General features: G+C 37.5%; 1 protein-coding gene across 1 annotated transcript in view; it reads left to right on the forward strand.

The window, feature by feature from the left end:
• LOC135470993 (FERM domain-containing protein 4B-like) overlaps positions 1–20160 on the forward strand; it is a 74368-nt gene that overhangs the window by 50182 nt on the left and 4026 nt on the right. The window contains 5 exon segments of the mRNA XM_064750042.1: positions 172–300; positions 1262–1265; positions 1267–2008; positions 2163–2769; positions 19453–19649. Of these exon segments, the coding sequence (XP_064606112.1) occupies positions 172–300; positions 1262–1265; positions 1267–2008; positions 2163–2703 (1416 nt within the window). The 3' untranslated portion in view covers positions 2704–2769; positions 19453–19649.

Raw genomic sequence — 20160 nt, forward strand, 5'->3', positions numbered from 1 at the left:
AATGTGGTTGGAAATTAACACCCATGGAGTTGGCTTAAATGATGTTATAAATGTGAAAATTAGCTGTTGAGAAAAGCTGCATATAATTATTTGAATTGCCTAGAAATGGCCTGAAGTGTATCGTTTCATTTCAATTGTTCCTGAATGGGCTGGCTGTTCTTGGTTTTGAAGGTTGGATCTCTACATATAGAAGATATCTCATTGTCTGAACCAGATCATATCAATAGACAGGGAACTTCTGACCTGAGGAATTCTCAAAGTTCTGAAATTTTACCCCTCTCCAGGAAACGGGCAAGGGGGGTAAGTTGTACTTCAGTTAATGTTCTCACATGGGAGATAAAGATTATATGTGGAACTTGACATGTAAAATTTAAGGGTACAGAACCATTAGACAAGTGTAATGTCTTTGGTGTGCTGTGATATTTATCTCTTTCAGCAAAAAAGAAACATTTCACCGAAATTTCCCTGTAATACAGATTATTTGGGTCACAAACTGTTCAGAAGCACTAATTTTTATGCACTATTGCATTGCGCTATGAAAGTGTGTTGAAAATCAATCGACGGAGTGGGGAGGGGAAATTCTTCATTTCGTAGAATTTGGTTTCTAGTGAACAAGTGAAACATCTGTAGGTGATGGGTATGCAGTCAGGTACATGTCGTATGACTTATCATTCACGTGTCATGGCAAAGGGAAATAACTCTGGTATATATTTCTGTGAAGTGTTGGGCCATGGTGATGTTTGTCCATAACATTCACTTAGAGAAAACATGCTTCTATAAGACAGTCCTTAATTAAGAATTGTATATCATCAAATATTAAACAAAGCAGAAAGAACAGTGTCAGTTCTTTAAACCATCTTTTTCGAAAACTTAAAGGTATGCATTCCGTACCTTACAGAAAATTTTGCCTTTCTTTTCCAATATTTTTGTGTGTCATGTCTTTTCTACCTCTGAGTTAATTTAGATTTGCAACTGGGGTAAGTTTATTCCCATTTAAAAGAAAAACACATTTAAATCTGCTATTTTAGGTGTTAAAAATAGAGAACGTATGATAAGAGTTATGTACAAGTTAAAGTAATTACCCGATCCTGTTATAATTATACATGAAAAAAAACCCTGATTCCATTTGTACGCTGAATTAAGTCTTGTTTTGAAAAAAAAAAAAAGTGTGTAAATGTTTTGTAGACCTATTCTGCATGGTTTGCAGTATGGTTGTATATCCATGTGTTTGCTAAAAGTGGTGCTCTTTTTGATATTACAGTTCACAGACAGGTTATGTGACAAGTCAGGTGTACTCCACACAGACCCAGTATCGGGCCCAGCGGTTCCCAACACTTAGTGGCCGGAGTCGGTCAGACTATGACAGTTTCCAGGGATCACCTCAGCATCATCATCCTCCTCCTCATCCCCATTACGGTGGCAGCCATTCAGGGCCTATCAGTCCCATCAGTTCTGTGTCAAACAGTAATTTATATAATGTGAACACCCGGCGGACATCTCAGTATGACAGCACTGATGAACTTCAGACTCCCACAAATTATGATAGTTACAAGGACTCACCTGTGTATAGTCCGGACATGACAAGAGAGAGTAAATTCAAGCTGCCGGTAAAGCACGGGAGTTTAGAAAGTGGCTTACGGCAGAAGAGCACTCCGCCGGGTCTCTCATCTGCGATATACATGTACGGTAGCCTGGACAGGCGGGAGCGTGAGCGAGAAAAAGGGGAAAGTCAAGCGGATCGTGGATACCCCAGCGAGTTTTGCCCCACAGACGTGCCTGATGATACAGGGGACATAATGAGGGGTTACCCTCAGGACTATTGCCCCACGGAGTCACCCAGCTACAGAAAGCCTGGGTCTCCTGCGCTAGTGTTTGAGTACCCAACACCTAGGAATAGTACATCAGATTCTGGGAGTCAGGGACAGCCTGTGAGCAGGAACAACTCAGATAGCTGGAAATCCTCTCCCTACCCTGCTTCCCTGCACGCAGTCGCAGGTTACACATTCAGGTGACCGAGCCTGGAGGCTCGTACAGATCTGACCCTTCTCCACATGACACGTCTCAGCAGCAGTACAGTCCGCGTTACTACGAGACTGGGAGCCCTGCGCCATACTCAGACAGGCTTTCTGCAGGCTGTAACCACAGGAGTTACAGCCGCCCTGAGTCGCCCAGCCTTCACCCACTCCTCACGATAGCCGAATAGTGACCGTGAACAAAATGAAGCCCCACACTGAGGTGTCCAAGCCATATGAAACGTCAGACTTTTATAAATACAGCGAGAAACTGCGGCGGCAGAGGATGGTGGAGCAGTACAAGCAGATGTTGATAGGCAGCGAAAGTGTGTCCTTAGCAAGTACCTCTTCTCAACACTCCTCTGACAGTGATCATTCCTCTTACTTGGGTGTGCCCGTTCCACAGGGCCATCCACCCAGTGACCACGGTCTGCACCCTCGTCGCCCTACATGTCGGCGACGTCGTCTCCATACCCACGCCCTTCCTCTCCCTGCCCTTACCCACACTCCATGGGTGGGCGGACCTCCTTATCAACACATGCGAGCCAAGACTCAAAGTACTCCATTGGGGGGTCATGTGCAGTATTCATATCAGTCCCCAGTGGGAACCCCAAACATGTACAAATCATCTCCTCACGGTCAATCCACCCCGGTACAGTTACTGAGACAATCACCACTACCAGCCTCCTAAAGCTATGGCTTGTCAACCTGTAGGCCTGGAGAGCCAGGGGAAATCACTGGGGAGCCCCCATCCAAGGTGAGCTTATGTTGTGTGGTTGGTGTGCTGCCCCAACCTGGTGCCCTAGCGGGCCCTCCCTAGGTACCACAGAATCAGTATGGCTACAAGACCCCCTCGGCTTGATGCACCACCTGTCTACCCCATGCCATGTCACTGACTGGACTGTCCTGTGTATTGTCTGACTTTCGTCAAGGTCCACTTACGGCACACTGACACCCTGTGTCGTCCTCTGTGTTTGCTTCAGACACTTTGAACTGTCAAGGACAGACCTTTTATCCATTCCTCGCTGGACAATGTGTTCAATTCATCATGCCCAGCATTGTTTTACATAATTTTCTTTTAACTACTACCCGTAGGAGTTAGAATAATATTATCGTGAAAATCCCGTAAATTTTTATATACGTGTACATCTATATATTCTTACTATATATTCATAATGCAAATCTCTGCTGCTACAACATGATCAGCTGCTGAACAAAGTTTTCCTGTTGCTGTTTTTATAATTTTTAAAATTCATTAGTCCATCATATATACATATATATAATATATATTGGACCCCTTCCTTCTGTCATTGTGCTTTTGCTCTGAAGTTCCATTGGCATGACTGAGTCTGTCTTGATCTACATGTGATATGTTTTATGTGTCACAGCTTTTCCCCCTTCGTGTCTGTAATAGTTGGTCTGACAGCTTACTAACTGCCCCAACCAGCATCATATGTGCGTGTGTGCTCCTGCTGTGTCTTTAACACCCGTCAGAACAACTGGCATGGGCTTGTAGCAGGAAGCATGGCGTCTCGTCACCCATACTGAACTGTGGGTATCATCCATGAATTAACATCACATCAGTTTCATATCTATGTCAACCTTCCCACAACCTTTTAATTTTTTGTCATCATCATCCTTTTGTCTTTCATATCATCTATTCTTAATTTCATTGTGTTCATGTATATTGTACATGTATGTGTGTCTATAACCATTATGAAAGTTATGTATGTACCTTGGCCTTCAAATCCTCATTTCAGAATCGCAAAGTTATGGTCACAATGCAGTCATGAGCTACACCATTCTCAGTGCTCTATATTCTCTCTGTAATATAAAATTTTTATGCATGTGTAAATATCATCACAATAGCCAAATGCTAAGCCTTCATCAGTGAACATATCTTTGTGTGTTGTTTTTAATGGTGAACTGCTGAAATTGTGGTATTTTTGAATGGAGCTATTTTGTTTCAGGAAATATATTTCAGGTCAAGACCGTACACATGTAAAGCATGTACAAAACAGGGGAGATAATCATGTATGGTAGAGACTGAAGATTAAGTTCTGAATCTTACCTAAGGCAGCTGAAACAATGACTGAATACCCATGCTTGATAAAATAAGTTCTCATAACAAGTATATCAACAAATTTTAATTTGGGAATGCTGCCTGAGTAATCTTTCTTTGCCTTTCATAATTAAAGACTTCTCGATTAGATAAGTATGTACAGACCACAGTGCAAAGAGAAAGTCAAAATAATTGTGATTTCTTAACTCGTGCATCATTTCTTAGAAGTGTTTGTACATGTACACTTATAAGGCTGTGGGTGTTTGCATGGGGTTATCTGCCCTTAGTTCATACATGTGGCTAAGCCAAAGCTGTATGTACATGTAATTAGGGTAGTAATAATAGTGCTATACAAGTATACATACCAATGCCAGTAGCATTTCTGTTAAGATAGACATCAGCTTATGTTTGCTGGGAAGACCCATCAGGGGCATCACTAGAATAGAGTGAATAAGCTGAATTTATCCCCCTTCATAGAAAACAGTCTTGAGCATTTTTGTTTGCCTTAACTTTCCCTCTCCCAGGCCTTGTAAATTCTGAAAAACGTACATAAATAAATGTCAGTCAGTGTGGTGAAAGCTTTTCAGGTAAAACAGTTTCATTTTGTAGTTTTCTGGATAAAAGGCACAGCTTGATATTCAAAACCATTTTCTTGTGGCATCTTGATGTTGTCAAAAACATGTACATGTAGCCTTCCATTGTTGCCAAATGTGCTGCTCTTTCTCCTCAAGTGTAGAGTTCTAAAACCATGATCTATTTGATTTTATACAGTTTCTATGATGTCTGGCAAAGAGTTAAATGTATTTGTTGGTCAGCTATAACTACACACATATACAGAACTTACCTGAGGGTTCCGGGTTGTGAGGACATGGTACTTTATTGCATGTACATGTTTGTCATAAGCTTAAAAGGGTGATAAAATTTTATTGTTTGTTGTTTCCCCAAGATGTGATAACTATGTCGGTGTTGTGAAGTGTCAAATGCAGATGCCACAGTTTGCTGCAGCAGTCACATACTTTATCAACAAAAAGTTTGGGGGGAAATTTTGATACCATTGTTTTTAACTTTTATTTATTATGCCAAACTTGCAAAAAAAAAAAATACGTATATATATATATATATAAAGAAAATGTATTCTGTTGCATTCTTTTAATTAGTTGAACATGATCCAGTGAGATCTTCATTTTATGAACACGATCACAAGATGTGAATATGAAGTTCAGATGGAAGCATTTGTACCAGGTTTCATTTTTAGATATTTAGTTACAAATTTATTTTATTGTACTGTTCATGGTAAATTTTGTCAAATGTGTGAAGAATTCAACTGTTTGCCAAAGGTCATTCCAAAAGACATGATATTTGTACTGTATTTATATAGCTGTATCTTCTGTGGTAAGAATTTTTTCACACATGAAGCATGTTATGACATGTTCAGCAGTGCCATGTTCAGTTAAACCTTGATGCTGTTGGCTTGTTATTCTCTGTATTTATGGGTGCAATAAAGAGCCAAGTGGTACAACTGATTGCATTGAATATATGTGTTTGATCGTCAGATTTTTCCTTTTATACCTAATCCAGTTTTACTCAGGTTCTAAAATTAAAAAAGCTGTTATTGTGATACATAAATGTTTCTTCTTCTTCATCAGATACCAGCACATTGCAGCCCTGTTCTGAGCGGGAATTGCTTCAAGCATACATGTATTCAGTTGACAAACCCATCCAGATTGGGTGTTAGGAGCATAGAAATTACGTTAGGTTGTCTGCTCTCCAGCAGTGTGCAGAGTAAACTGGAAGAGATCAACCCTTGCCAATAACGCGACTAATTTCAGTCCTGTTCATCAGTCTTTGCCACTCATCATGTCAGAGGGACACAAACTCTCATGTTCCTTTCTCTGTTCTGGGGTAACTGGAAACTTATAGGCAACTGTTTCAGGCAACAGTGCACAGTGAGCCTAGAATCAATGCATTTTGATATATTTGTTGTGCCTGTTTGTTAATTTCTCTTAGCAGTCTAGGTTTGTGAAATACCAGTATTGTTCTTTGGCTAGCTCAATCCATAAGTAGGCAAGAATGCTTATAGTGTAAAATTGCTCAGTATAGCTGTCTTTCCTTTCATATCCAAGCAAGATTTTTTTTATAATTCCTTCAAAGTATATTTTAGTTGAGTCCATAATTACTAATAAAAACAAGGTTTAGGAACAGAAATGACCGATTTGAAAATTCCGAAAGTTAGAAGGAAACTCAGATTTTCTTTACAGGATTGATCGTTTCACTTCCAGTGTGTTCTCCAGGTGATGCAAGTTGAAGGTTTATTTTAAAACAGCTGTGATGATATTCACAGTAATTAACAAATTAAAAATAGATGATAATCTCGTTTCCTGTAATCCACACGTGTATACTTATGCGAGACATGATTTCCATTATTTTATAAAGTACAAGTGTACAGTTCTTTCATTCAGATTTATTGACATTTTGAACAATGGAAGATCATAATTCTTTCAGAAAGTGTGAACTTATTACATTTTTTGGTCTGATATACAGTTCAAAATCAAATTTAACCCACAGCATAGTTCAGAAAGTAGGGATTTTGCTGCTGGGGAAGAATAATTGCAGTTACTTCCCTTGGTGTCTTAGTGCAGTACAATGGTTGAAAACTCTGTATGCAAAATTTTATTAGAGCTCGAGTTTCTGTGGAATCAACAAGTTAAGCTAAGTATTGGAAACCTGGAAATCAATGTTTATATTTGAATTTTATCTGTAGCAGTTAGGTGATGAGAATACATGTATTATACCAAACATACATAGTTGGTAATTTCCCAACGTTTTGGCATGTTTTCAAGGTTTTTTTTTTTTTTTTTTCAAGGATATTCTGAAGGTGTTATTTTGTGCACACTGATAAAATTATACATTTTGTGAAGCCCTGAAATCGGTCAATGCAAACAATGTAATATTTTCTCCAAAATCAAATCAAAAATGTATATAAATTGCACTGAAAGTTGTTTTTCCATATGTAAAAAGGTTGAGAATGTTCGGGTACATGTGGTCAAGGAGTCGATGCACACTTTTGGGAAGAAGCTTCTTTAATTAATATCTGGCTGCATAATGTAATTTTATCTAATCGGAGTTATAATAAAACCAAATTGTGATTATCGTAATCATACTTGTTTAAAACTTTAGTTTTAAAATTAAACCTGCCTCAGATCTGACTGTTAATTGTTCCAGGAACAAAACACCAACACTTAGATGGGGACAGCTTTTACTAAAAGTTTATGCTGGTTGCAGTTTTCTTCTGTGCATAGCACCATGATCGGTGAAGATTAGAGCTTTGTATGATTACAGTGAGCTACTTGAGTTGTGCCACAGGTAGAATGGTTGTCGTGTTGTTCCCTTGGGAAACTATTGGTCAATGTCAAGTCCTGTTACCTGATATATAGTTCTCTGATATATAGGTAATCTCCATTGTAGGCCAGTATTTTCCAGTGTTACAGAGAAAAGCTATTGTCACAAAATGGAAGTGGTAATTTGTGCAGGAATTAGATGGAAATAAATGTATTTGTGTGACATGCCTCCTTTGTGTGCAGTGTTGAGGGGCCATTTTTTTAAGTGAAGTTAATTACATTTAGGGGTTATACTCGGTCTGTGGAAGCAGGGCAGTGTTTGGAGCTGTCACAGGGGAGCTGTCGCAACAGGACCCTGCTCTGGGCTGTAACCTGATCCAAACTAATACACATGTAGCCCCAACTGGCTGACTTTCCAAGAGTTGAGCCTAGTGCTTGTCAACCCAGGCTTTGTTGTATTGTGTTTCTTTGCGCCAGTGTGTGCTGTGGATAAACTGCTAGCTTGCTCTCAGGCCCAGTTATCCAGGGCTAGCTGTGCTCTGCATCTCAGGTCTCCCAGAAAACTTCCTTTGTGCTCTATCTAGTTTCTTTTGCCCCAGCTGAAAGTGCCCACAATTCCCAATGTTGCCTTGTTTGCCTGGACACTGGATGCTTAAAGAACTGTTACTGGATGGAGCATAACAATGGAATGATATGGCCCTTGTAACTGTCCCACTCTGAGCTTTACCTGGCCTTGTATCAAAGACACTTTAATCCTTTTGTTCCTTAACTCACCAACAAAATGAAAGCTATATTTGTACATTACTTTCTACTACAGTAGAGTGAAGACAAAAAAAAAAAAATGCAATATCTGTAACAATATGTCACACATGTTGCAACATAAAGGTTTGCATTGATTAAATCTGGGAGGTTATTTATTGCTGAAGGATATTTCTTGTTCCATGATTTGACAGATGTTTCATATTCAGTTTGCCTTGCATCATGTGTGTATTTGTTGACACCACAGTTACCAGTATATGCATGTAGAAAGCAAATGCAACATGATGTTTCTTTGATTTGTTTAATGCAGACTACATGTATGCATATGTACAAGCGTGTGTGCGTCTTCATGTGTGGGCGGGAAGTGGGGGGGGGGGGGGGGGGGTGAGAGATAAGCCTAAAGAATTTTAAGTTTCCTTTTTTTGTTATGAAATCCATCATTTTTTGGCAGTAAATTTATGCTTTATGGGGATTATGACATTTTGAAAATTACTTAAACTATTTAATCTAAGCATTTCATAGCTCTGTAAAACACAATATAATTGCAACCAGCTCTAACCAACCTTGAAGGAAACTATAACAGCCCAAGCTGGCTCAAGAAATTGACATCACCTGTCTCATTAACTGTGTCGGAAACATTATCACCTTTTCAAATGCGCAGAAGTAAATATGACACAGGATAGAATGTAGCTAGCTACAGTGTTGATAATACTACCCCATCTGTGGATTATCTGTGTCTCTATCTATACGTGTGTCTTTGGTTACCATCATTTTGAACATATGCATCAAAGTCTAGTGTATGCTAGCTCCTGCCTGTGATATGGCACTGTTGGAAATGTGCAGGTGGATGTCAAAGATGTATATAGATTTTGTAGATGCAGACTTACAGACACATTCTACAAGATTATAATTTGTCAGCTCAAGATACATTTAGCTTAATGGAAGAACCATCTCATTTTCTGCTAGGTACTCCCCAGTCTAATCCTGATCTAAATGAGGTTGATGGAAATATGCGTGAAATAGAGGAGTACTTAAGAGGCGTAAAATATGACCTAAGATCAAAAGTTAATCTATTTTTTGGCATAATATTCTTTATTTCTCACATAACTGTAATCTTATTTTATTTAGGGTTAATATTCATAAATCAGTTAAGTTTTTTGTAAATTATGATACAAAGAAGTGCTCACATCTACCATAATTTCATTATTATGGATCCTATATTGTTGAATACAGTATATAGGTCCCTGCCACTTTTGTGTTGATTTCTGATACAAAGTGTATTAACCAATTAACATCTGCATTTCTCCTTTTATGGCCAGCACTTAATACATTTCGTCACCATACGATCTTTCATGAGATGTCAAAACCTTCAGACAGAGTTGAAAATAGCAACAGCAGGGTTACAGCATGTTGTGAACTCTGACACTTTTAGCCTATAGAGGTTAGACTATAGAATGTTCATGACAGGGAAATATAGTTTTGTGTGAAGATGTGATGGAAAGCTAGAACAGGAGAGCCACTTAGAGACTCACAGCATGTAGCCCACTGTGACATCAGCTGATCTTGTCAGATAATGTATTCAGGATAGTTTTTATAAGCTTGCTCTCTCTTCACAGGATCTACTTCAAGAAGGCTTTAATTACCCTAAAAATTTATGAACAAAACAAAAGGTCTGATGACACCCATTGTTTATAAATTGTATTTATACATGATTTTTTTTCTTGTGTGGAAAAATTGATATTATAGCATGTAGTGTAGATGTTGTAATGAGGAAAGTATCAAAAGGAATATTTTGATCAGGTTCTGCTTTGGTGACATTGTTTTTAGGGTTACAAGTATGACGTACTCTAGTTGTTGTTTTGTGTGGGTTAAAAAGGGGTGGGCATGTGTGGCCAGCAAGAAAAGGCTATTTTCTTGCTGCCCTGTCTTCTCAGACCTTGCCCACATACATGTGCAGGTCAGAGTGTCACCCTTTCAAGAGTATTGTGCCTCTTGTCCAACGCCCACACTTGTTATTGCTGCATTGATTGATCAATCCAGAGGTTGCAGGCCTTGTATTATAAAACATGTTGGCTGCCTGCCAGGACAGAACGATGATGAATCTCCTCTCAGACTGACTAGTATTCCCAATTAATTTCTCCCCACCTCCACACGGCAGCAGCTGGAGAGGTCCTGGTTTGTTCTCGGTGTTTGCTACTATTATTCTGTTGTAACCCTCTGAAATCATGAATAAGAATGCAACACCTGCATATTTCATCCTGGAAATTAGACCATTCTCAGACACAGATTAGTGAATGGGTTAAAAGTATCAACAATTCTTAAACATGTATAACTAAAATATACAATTCTTTTTAACCAGAGATGAAAACTATTTTTCCATAGGCTGTTGTAATAAAGCTTCCCTTTTCCCCCATAAGTTTATGTAAATTTGTCATAATGTTTCAATATTTTTTTTCTTTTAAGATTTACTTATAGATTTAAAAACAATAAAACTAAACTGAAATATTATCTTGTTTCGGCTTCATAATTTTTCTAAATTGGCTCCTGTAAGGTACAGGACTCCTAAGCATGAGGCATTTATGAAGCAAATCTTCAATCCAAGCTCTTATTGTTCATGATAATAGCAGTTGATGACAAATAAAGTATAGTGTTATAAGTAGCTCATCAAAGCTGTTTTTGCCCAGCACTCCAGTTTACTTCTAATAAGAATGATAACATTTAGTTATCTATTTGATTGCTGTTTAACACTTTATTCAGGAGTTGGCTAATGACATTCAGTGGATATGTGATAAATTGCAAAGTATGGCAATATACAACAACCAGATAAATACTTTTTCTATGAGCTATATATGCAGCAATTTGAGTCAGAAATTGGAACACAATGTGATGTAATAAATTAAAATTCAATAAGTAATATATATATATATTAGTAAATAGTACATAAATTAGTAATTTATTTAGATGGAAGGCAAACCTTTGTGTAATATAAGTACTACCTGATAAAAAAAAAAAAAAAACATACAAAATACGACATTTAGATTTTCATTTGGGGGGGGGGGGCGTGGTTTTTTTCTGGAGGGGCTCATTGTAAGACATCATCAGCTTGCAGAAAGCCTTGAGAACTTGTTAGTGTATGTTAAGGTAGATGAGAAAAAAAAAAAATGGAGCATCAGTCGTGCATGTGGGTGAACATGAGCATTTAAATGTACTTTTGACGGGGATATACTATTGAATGTAGATACAGGCATACTTTTGCCTGCATTATCGTAGTGCTGAACCTGAGCAGACCAGTTGGTCCCTTTGCAAGCCCTGCCCTTACCTGCTTTGTGCCAAGATCTGCTGATTAACATAGGCGTTACCCAGACAGGTGCAAAGCCTGTTGGAAGTCATTGTGTCTTGTGAACATAGCGGTCAGTTGGGACAAAAGGCCATCTGTCCATGCATTGCTGACCCCAGGGCTAACTGTTCCCACCTCTTGAAGCTGTTAAATCCTCTGTTGCCCAATCCCAGGATAACAGTTTGTATTGTATTCAACCCACATTATCACCAGTCTGCTGGTTCACTTCTGTAGGGGAAACTCCCAATTATAACTCAAACATGAGTTTGGGAACATTGGCACCTACGTGTGGATATATAATACAACTTTGAAGTGACATGCCCATTTGAAATGACGAGTATTATTCTTGAAAAGTATTGAATACTCACTTCAAGTTTTGATCATATTAGCCTTAAATTAAATCGTCACTTTTTAGCATATACACTTTTATAAAGTTTCATTCATCAAGATTCCATTTGATTTTTGTTTTTACTAAAATTACATTCTGCCTGTAAGTTTTTGTTTTTTTTTTAAATATTGTTCATGGAAATTTTCATGAAAAGCTTCAAGACTGATTGTGTAGTTAGTGAGCTTTAAATCTTTTTAATCAGTCACTACATGGGCACAATAGTTCTGAAAAGAAAGGTCCTTTGTTTATTATGCAACCTTTTACACGTTTCACATATTAGTGCCCTCATGTATAACTGAAAAAGTACACTTTTTACAAACCGGTAATCTAATTTTCTCTTCATAATAAAGCATTGAAATGAATAAAAAAACATTTCATGGAGCTTACAAATCAATAAACATGTGTATGAATAAACTTTAAGTGTGTGAATGTCCAGGAAAAAGCCACGATGGCTTTCCCTGATAGAATTTAGTCTGACGTCAGGGGGAGTAAGTTTTCTAAATGGAAGACCAATAACAAACCTAAGCCGACTTGTACAAACATGCCTCCAGCTGGACCCGTAAAGAAAGCAAGCTGACTTAAAGTGTTGTGAAGGTAGACAGAAAGGTAGGTTAGGATTGAGATGGGATCTATGTGGAGTGGGAAAGGGTTGCAGGCTAGGAGGGGGATGTGGTCAAAATTCCATCAGCTGGTATCTGACTGCCCATGGGGAGGGGGTAGTAGTCTGGGACATGATTGGTGTCAGCCCAGGTGTTTGTCCAGTGCCCATAGGCGAGTCACATGGTCAGGACTTGTGTTTGTAAACACCAGGAACCTGACTGACCATCCTTAACCTGAACCCTCCTGCAATTCTGATTGGCTCCCTAAAATACCCCTCTGTTGCTGGGGGCAGATAAAGGTTCTACCTTGCCTGAATAATTTAACCTTTGCCCAAACAAAGAGTTCATAAAGTTTATGAATGCATATTCTTGCTTGTGTCTGGTAAGAGAAACAAAGAAAATCAGAAGTCCATGATATATTTTCAGTGTTTTCATGAAGCTTTAGGATGTTTTGACTTTTATGATTTCTAGTTGTCATTTCCCTGCAACTCTTGATAAGCTCTGATGACATTTAATTGTGTCACGTCTCATGAGGTGTACACCTGCATAATTTACAAACCTTGGGGCCTGGGAAAGGATGAAATTTGACTTTTAATTAGGATATGATAGGTTGGATTTTGAGTCACAGACAGAAAAGATCTGAGTGGATAAGGTTTATTGCATTCTGTATGCAAAGTAACCTTGAAGATCTGGTTGAGGATGTGTTGTTTTGATTTCATTGCTTGATTAACAATTGCTTTTGCATTATTCATGATCATGGCAAACAATTTTGCCTTTGTGAAATTATTCAGCCAGATAATGTGAATGTTAAGGGTGTGTGTGTGTTGTTTTAGCCCAAGGTTTTTTTGTCCATCTGTGCTGATAGGTGTCTTAAATAGCCAGGTATGTTAGATGTATCTTGTTCACAGCTCACTGAGCTCTTTCACTTAGTGTCTGGATGAGTACCCTAATTGCCATAAGAATATATCCCTGTGTAGACCTAACATCAGCATTTTATCTGTCACTTTGTGGGTTTGTTTTTATCACTCAGACTTGCAAAAATTGTTAATTTTGTGTTGGATAAACATTTCAAGATTGTGTGGATGTGGCTAGCCTGGCTAATAAATGTCTTTACTTTACCTGTGGTGTTAGAGTTAAAGAAAGATTTATTACTACTTGGGGTTAATTGACTGGAGTGACAGCTAAGAGAATACTACAACCCTGAAAGCAAGATCATATCAAATGTGTGCAGCAATTATTGGAATTAATTGGAATTACAACTAAGAAAACAAGATACTGTACTAGTATTGTCATTTAACACCTTTATACAGAGAATGCAGGCAGGATTGTGTCAAATGTATGTACCCTAATTCCTCAACCTTTTAGCATATGAAGGAGCAAATTTCAGTGCAATTTATGCACATTTTTAATTTGATTTTGGAGGTAAACCTACATTGGTTGACCAATTTCAGAGCTTCACAAAAAGTATAATTTTATCAGTCTCCACAGAATAATGTGTTTTGAACATGCTTGAATAAACACCTTGTAAACATGTAAAACGTTTGAAGAATTACAGTAGTTGTAACACTGTACTGGTAGGGGTACCTAAGACTACAGTTTTATGCATTTATCCACAAAATCCAGAAGTCTGAGGAATTAATGAGAAAAATTTTCTGATAGGAATCAAGAACGAGATATAGCATCAAAATAAAACATCTGAAACAAACTGCAAACCTGACGAAAATCTAAGTTTTTATTCTAAACATTTCTGGCCTGCACTAGATTTTTGTTGTTACATGTAAATGACAGCTGGTTAAGTGTTAGACTGGGCCCTCTTTGACAAAACTTTGTAAATCAAGCTTTTCTCGTAAATGATGTCGCCTTATGACACTTTAGCCTTGATGTCTTTTACGAAAAAAGTTACGAGAAATGTGACTTCTGAAGTTTCGTGAAAGTGGCCCCTGATGCATATTAATAAAGATACAGGAGTATCTGGGGGAATTTGGCAGTTTTAAATTCATAAATTATGCTTAAAATTTATTAGTTATAAAATATCAAGCTTATTTGAAACTGTTTGCTCTGCTTTGTTTGACAACTATATGGAGACCAACTTATTTGAAACTACTTTCTGGTGTTCCTTCAGGTGTTTATCTGAGTTTTGATGAATACATGTTCTGAGAACATAATACTGGTTTAATGATAATAACTATTATCACGGTCATAATTATTTCCTATTTTTTGGAAAGGTCTGTAAACAGCTTAATAAATTCTAAGAGTCCCTTTTCAGGCACAGACTGCAAGTATTCACACAGTGGCACTGCATGTCAAGCACCATGATGGTTTCAGGAAGTCTATGTACTAAGATTATGAATTTTTTTTTATAAAGAATGGTTCAAATCTTATTTGATAACACAATACACAGTACATACGTAATTGCTGAATGTAAATCTGGCACATCTGAGGTTTTGTTAACATAGCTATACTTGTTTTGATTTATTTGTTTGTTTGGTGTTTATGCCGTGCTCAAATATATGTCACTTGTACAATGGCTGCCAGCATTATGGTGGAAGGAAACCTGGCAGAGCCTGGGGGAAACTCACAGCAAAGGCATTGGTGGGAGGCTCCTGGGTCATTGCACTCTGCTGGCGTGCTAACGCCCGTGGCCATGAGCCCCCATACTTGGAACAATCCTTTCAGCCGACACCACAGGAATAAAAGTAAAGCCGCCTTTTTAAAGAAAGGTTGCACAATTGCAAAGAATCCTATCAAGTTTCTCCAAACCATAAAAAAATTATACTATATTAGGTGTGAGGTTACCATATATTTATAAAGTTGACACTACAATAGAACTTTTTGATTGTGTGGTATTCACTTTTTTCTCTTCTCTTTTTTATCCTTCTTCTGTGTCTTTACTTTGAACACTTCTTTAAAAGACAATACTAATTGTTTTTAAAAATGCGCAGCAGAGAAACAGATGCTCAAGCACACACACAGATATATATATATATATATATATATATATATATATATATGTATATATATATAACACCACTGCAAGCTGTATTAAACATTGTATCTGTTTCAAATCTGCCTGCAGGCAATGTTTACCTACAAAACCAGTGAAGCATGCATGGGAAGATTTGGAAGTCTGTGAATGATACTAGGATACCACAAACAGCGTTAAAAGATATGCATGCACATTGTTGGAAGCAATATGCCCTGTGCCATGTCAGGTTACACAGTGCAAGATGCTTATCAGAAGATTTGAACTGAATTCTTGCTGATTACATTTCTGTGCATGGAATGAAGACTTGAAATGAATTTTTTAAACCTGATGGTTTTCTGCATTAAATATATATCTACCCAGGCATGTGAAATAAAACTTCATTGAAGACTATGGCCAGATTACCCACCTCAGATATAAGATATGTTGAGCATATCGTTGGCCAAAAACATGTTGATCAGAAAACATTCCTGAACAAAAACATCAGATGTAGTTATTCTCTCTATCAGACAATATATTACATGTACCTTCTAGGGACTTGTGTTCAAGATATGTACTTAAAGCAATTTTAGGTGAAGATTGAAAAAAAAAACATTATGCTTTGATTTGTTTGATATATGAAAGTCAAGGAATGGTGTTCATACACATCTATTTTAAATGACGTAAAGTTTCGCCCATCAGTTACTGTCGTTTATGTATGTAGTACTAATTGTGCAACGCTGTCAACGCTAATATCTAATGTTCATTTAATCACATCACCAGCTTTTCTGGAATTTTAACACCAGACCAGAAATTTGATTTGTTGTAGGTTTTTGGGATATTGGTCTGAAATCAGCATCACCTTCATTAACTGTAGTAAAAACTACAGTTTTATGCATTTTTCCACAAGTTCCACAAGTTTGAGAAAATAATGAGTAAAATTTTCTGATAGGTGTCAAGAGCGAGATATGGTATCAAAATGAAACATTCTCAAACTGCAAACCTGATGAAAATCTCAAGTTTTTATTCTAAACATTTCCGGTCTGCAGTAGTTTTTGTATTTTCACATAAATCACAGCTGGTACATTGTTAGGTTGGGCCGTAACTTTTCTCGTAAATGACGTCACCTATTGACACTTTAACCATGACAACATCTTTTACGAAAGAAGGTACAAGAAATGTGACTTATGAAGTTTCGTGAAAGTGGCCTCTGATGCATATCCATAAAGGTTTGTGCATATATGCACTGCTTTTGTACTGTAGGTTGTTAGAATGTAGATTATTTGTTTTAATGACCTGTCAAGAACAAAAAGCAGCACTTTGTAGTGATGTTATTCAGAGTCATGCCAGGTTGATACATTACAATGTAATGAGCCCTGTATACATTGCCACCAAGCAAAAGAAAAGAAAAATTTCCAGAAACCGGATCAATTTATTCTTTGTTCTTCGATCAGGTTTTTCAAGATTACTGGACGAGTGAGTTGGTTTAAGGCATGCTGTCCTTTGTTACTCTGCATCAACTTATTTTAGCTTCATCAAAGGACATGATCTATTAGTTAACCTGCTTGTCAGTCCTAAGTATAAAACGGATCTGTGACAGTAATAGCTAATTTAATACCTAACTAATTCTCTCACTGTGCTTGATTTTGTGATTTTATGCCAATTCAACACTATTGCATCCAAAAAAAAAAAAAAAAACAATACATAGAAGAGAGTCATGAGGAGAAAAGGAAAACAAAGTGAACTCTAGTTGTAGTTAACATGGCTCATTGAATAAGTTCGTGCATGATTTATGTCAGGAAGAGTTACTGTACTAGTGTATTTTTATGTGTGGAGAAATTCAGGCAATCTGACACTGACGATCAAGTCAAGAACCCTCTTAACCAATAGCCTTTTCGCCAATTGGTTTGGATTTGGCCAATTTCAGGGCTTCACAAAAAGCATTGACTTATTAGTTTAAACAGAATAAATCCTTAAAACTATGCTTGAATAAACACCTTGTAAACATGCGAAAAGGTTGAAGAATTACAGTTATCATATAGCACAACATCAGTCAACATCAGTCAATGGAACAGCTTGGAAGTGTATATAATTCAGTACTTTGCAGTAGTGCCTTATTTTGATTTAAGCCATGTACTTGCCAAGAAAGCATGGAATAGATTTTTTGTTAGTTTACTATACTTAACTAACTGTTCATATATTTGGAAAGCACATTTTGGGAGAACATTTTCAATAGTGATAAGCACAGTGTGGTGTTAACTGAAGCATATATGTTTAATGGTCAAAATATGCCTACATGGTTTTTTGTCTCATTGAGCACGTTTTTGTTGATATGTATTTGTTATAAAATGTAAAACCATTCTTAACATTTCTTGTATTGCAGACATTGCATTATAGAATTTCACTGAAATCAACTTCGTAATCTTTTCAAAACTAACAAAACAATTCTAGTCAGGTCCTGGAGTGTGGGTTGTTATTAAAAAGGTACATTTTATCATATGCATCTTAATGTACATGTATATGACCCATGCCTACACATAGATACAGTAAACTAATGTCTCTCATGCGAGATTAGGGGGTCCGGGTTCATGTAGTTTGTCATAAGGGGAAAATATTACAGCCTCAGGATATAGGCATGAAGGTTATAATACAATGTGCAGGATGATAGCCAGTGTAAAGCACATGAATAGATATTTTTAGTGTGCTGTGCTTTACTCATTGTTCTTAAATGTGGCAAACACATTTTGGGAGAACAGTGTCACTATAGTGCACTAAGTGTTATTATGTATCACAGTTTTGGTTTAAGCCTATGTTAATGTACATGTAGTGTTAATACAGTGGGTGCTTTGCTATTCTGTAAAATGCCACAGAGTGTATTGCAGGGCTTGGGGCTGTTTGTTATTCATGGATATAAAAGATGTTTGGAGGACGGTTAAATGGTACATGCAATATACATATATACAGCTCCCCACATGAATTATTTCTCGCTCGTTTTAAACGAAGAATAACGATTGACACACAGAAATCAGAAGTTTAGAGGTTTCCTGTTATGTATGAGTTGTATCCTGCCTGGATGCAGACACAAGCACTTGGTTAGGGAGAAACATCCTTAACATGTGCCCCACAAATAGAGTTCAGTAGGAAATGTTCAAACTCTTGTCAGGAAGTTCATATTGATGGCTATTCTTACGTGTGTAATCACATTAATTGCGTAACATGTGGTCTTTGTTTAATAGGCTTTAATACCCCTTAGCAGAGATTTGTCTGTATCAAGGTGATGTTGTGCTGCCCATGTAGAAAGGCCACTGAGTCTGGGTATATACACATGCAGACTCTATGAGAATGGTAAGCGTACTGGCTGCCACAGAGTATCAGTGTGGTGAATTTGCTCTTCTCCAAAATCCGTGTGAGGAGAGGAGGACAAGGCCAAGTTCTTGTACACAGTTCAATATCTCCTGCAAATTAAACCTTACCAGAAGCCTTGCCTGTCAGGAACACATGGGCTCACAAGATCAAAGCCTGAAGCTCTTCAGACCCTGTCAGATATAAAGCAGGTCTTTTGCTGAAATCTCATGCCATAGCCTTACCCCTGATTTAGTCATCCTCACAGATTAGTTTACTGCTTTCAAACTAAACAGGAGCATGTCGGGTTATTGATTCCAACTGCATCAGGCTGTACCTATTTTGAATTTCAGATTTGTGAATGTAGCCTGTTAACAAAAGATTATATGTTTATGATTTTTATGCTGCAATAATTGCACTTGTACACCTGTCATGAGATATAGTGTGGCAGTTTCCCCACACAGAAATATTGTGATACATATGGTTGTATAGTACTAGTATCCTACAAGACAGCATGATTTTTAAGAAAGACTGTAAGAGCTGTAATACTCTGTGTAAGGACTCCTGATATCATAGAGCTAAATGCATGTACATGTAGTTTATTCACAAACTTGATAAGAAATGCTAATGAAGGATTTTCTCTTTCTCATCAGGTCTGATGACTGTGAGCATGTTGACAATCACTTCCAACCTGGCGGTCGTTTTAAGTCCCCAGAGAGCAGTTTTCACCTGGATGCAGGTGAATCGTTAGCGGAGGCCTTCAGCGAGGAGATGTTAAAATGGTATGCAGACCAGGATGGAAACAAGAAATCTGCAACACTTGTGTAACTATACTCATCATGGGCTTCAGGTGAGAATTTTTATATGATCCTACCTATGAGGTATGCCTTTAATATTTGCATGATTTACCACAAAATTTATGTCAAGCATACATGCTGCCGTGTTAATAAGGATTACAGCCAATGCAGATTTGTAGATCATTTGTACATTTGGTTCGATAGCTGTTTAATCATCACCACTTGTTCTGATCTAACACTCGAATTATGTATGGCCATGTGTTAATTGATTTGCATCCTATACACATCCAGACGTTAGGGAAGAGGATTGGATTAACATTAAAGCTGCTTATACATTGCTTGATTGGAGCTTAGTAAGGTGCCCAGTGGCAGTAGTAGAGCAGAAATCTATTATTTGCCAATATGATAGTGATATTTGGGTTTATGAGTAAATATACAGTTCCGTTGTGTATCTTGTCCCAAAAAAGGATTTCATATAGCTATTTAAAGCTGCTATAGTATTGATTTTGAGGCTTTTTTTAATAAGACTTCAGTGACCAGTCTTCTTTCAAATATCACAAGGAT

The sequence above is a fragment of the Liolophura sinensis genome, chromosome 7, assembly GCF_032854445.1.
Source record: "Liolophura sinensis isolate JHLJ2023 chromosome 7, CUHK_Ljap_v2, whole genome shotgun sequence".
NCBI lineage: Eukaryota > Metazoa > Mollusca > Polyplacophora > Chitonida > Chitonidae > Liolophura > Liolophura sinensis.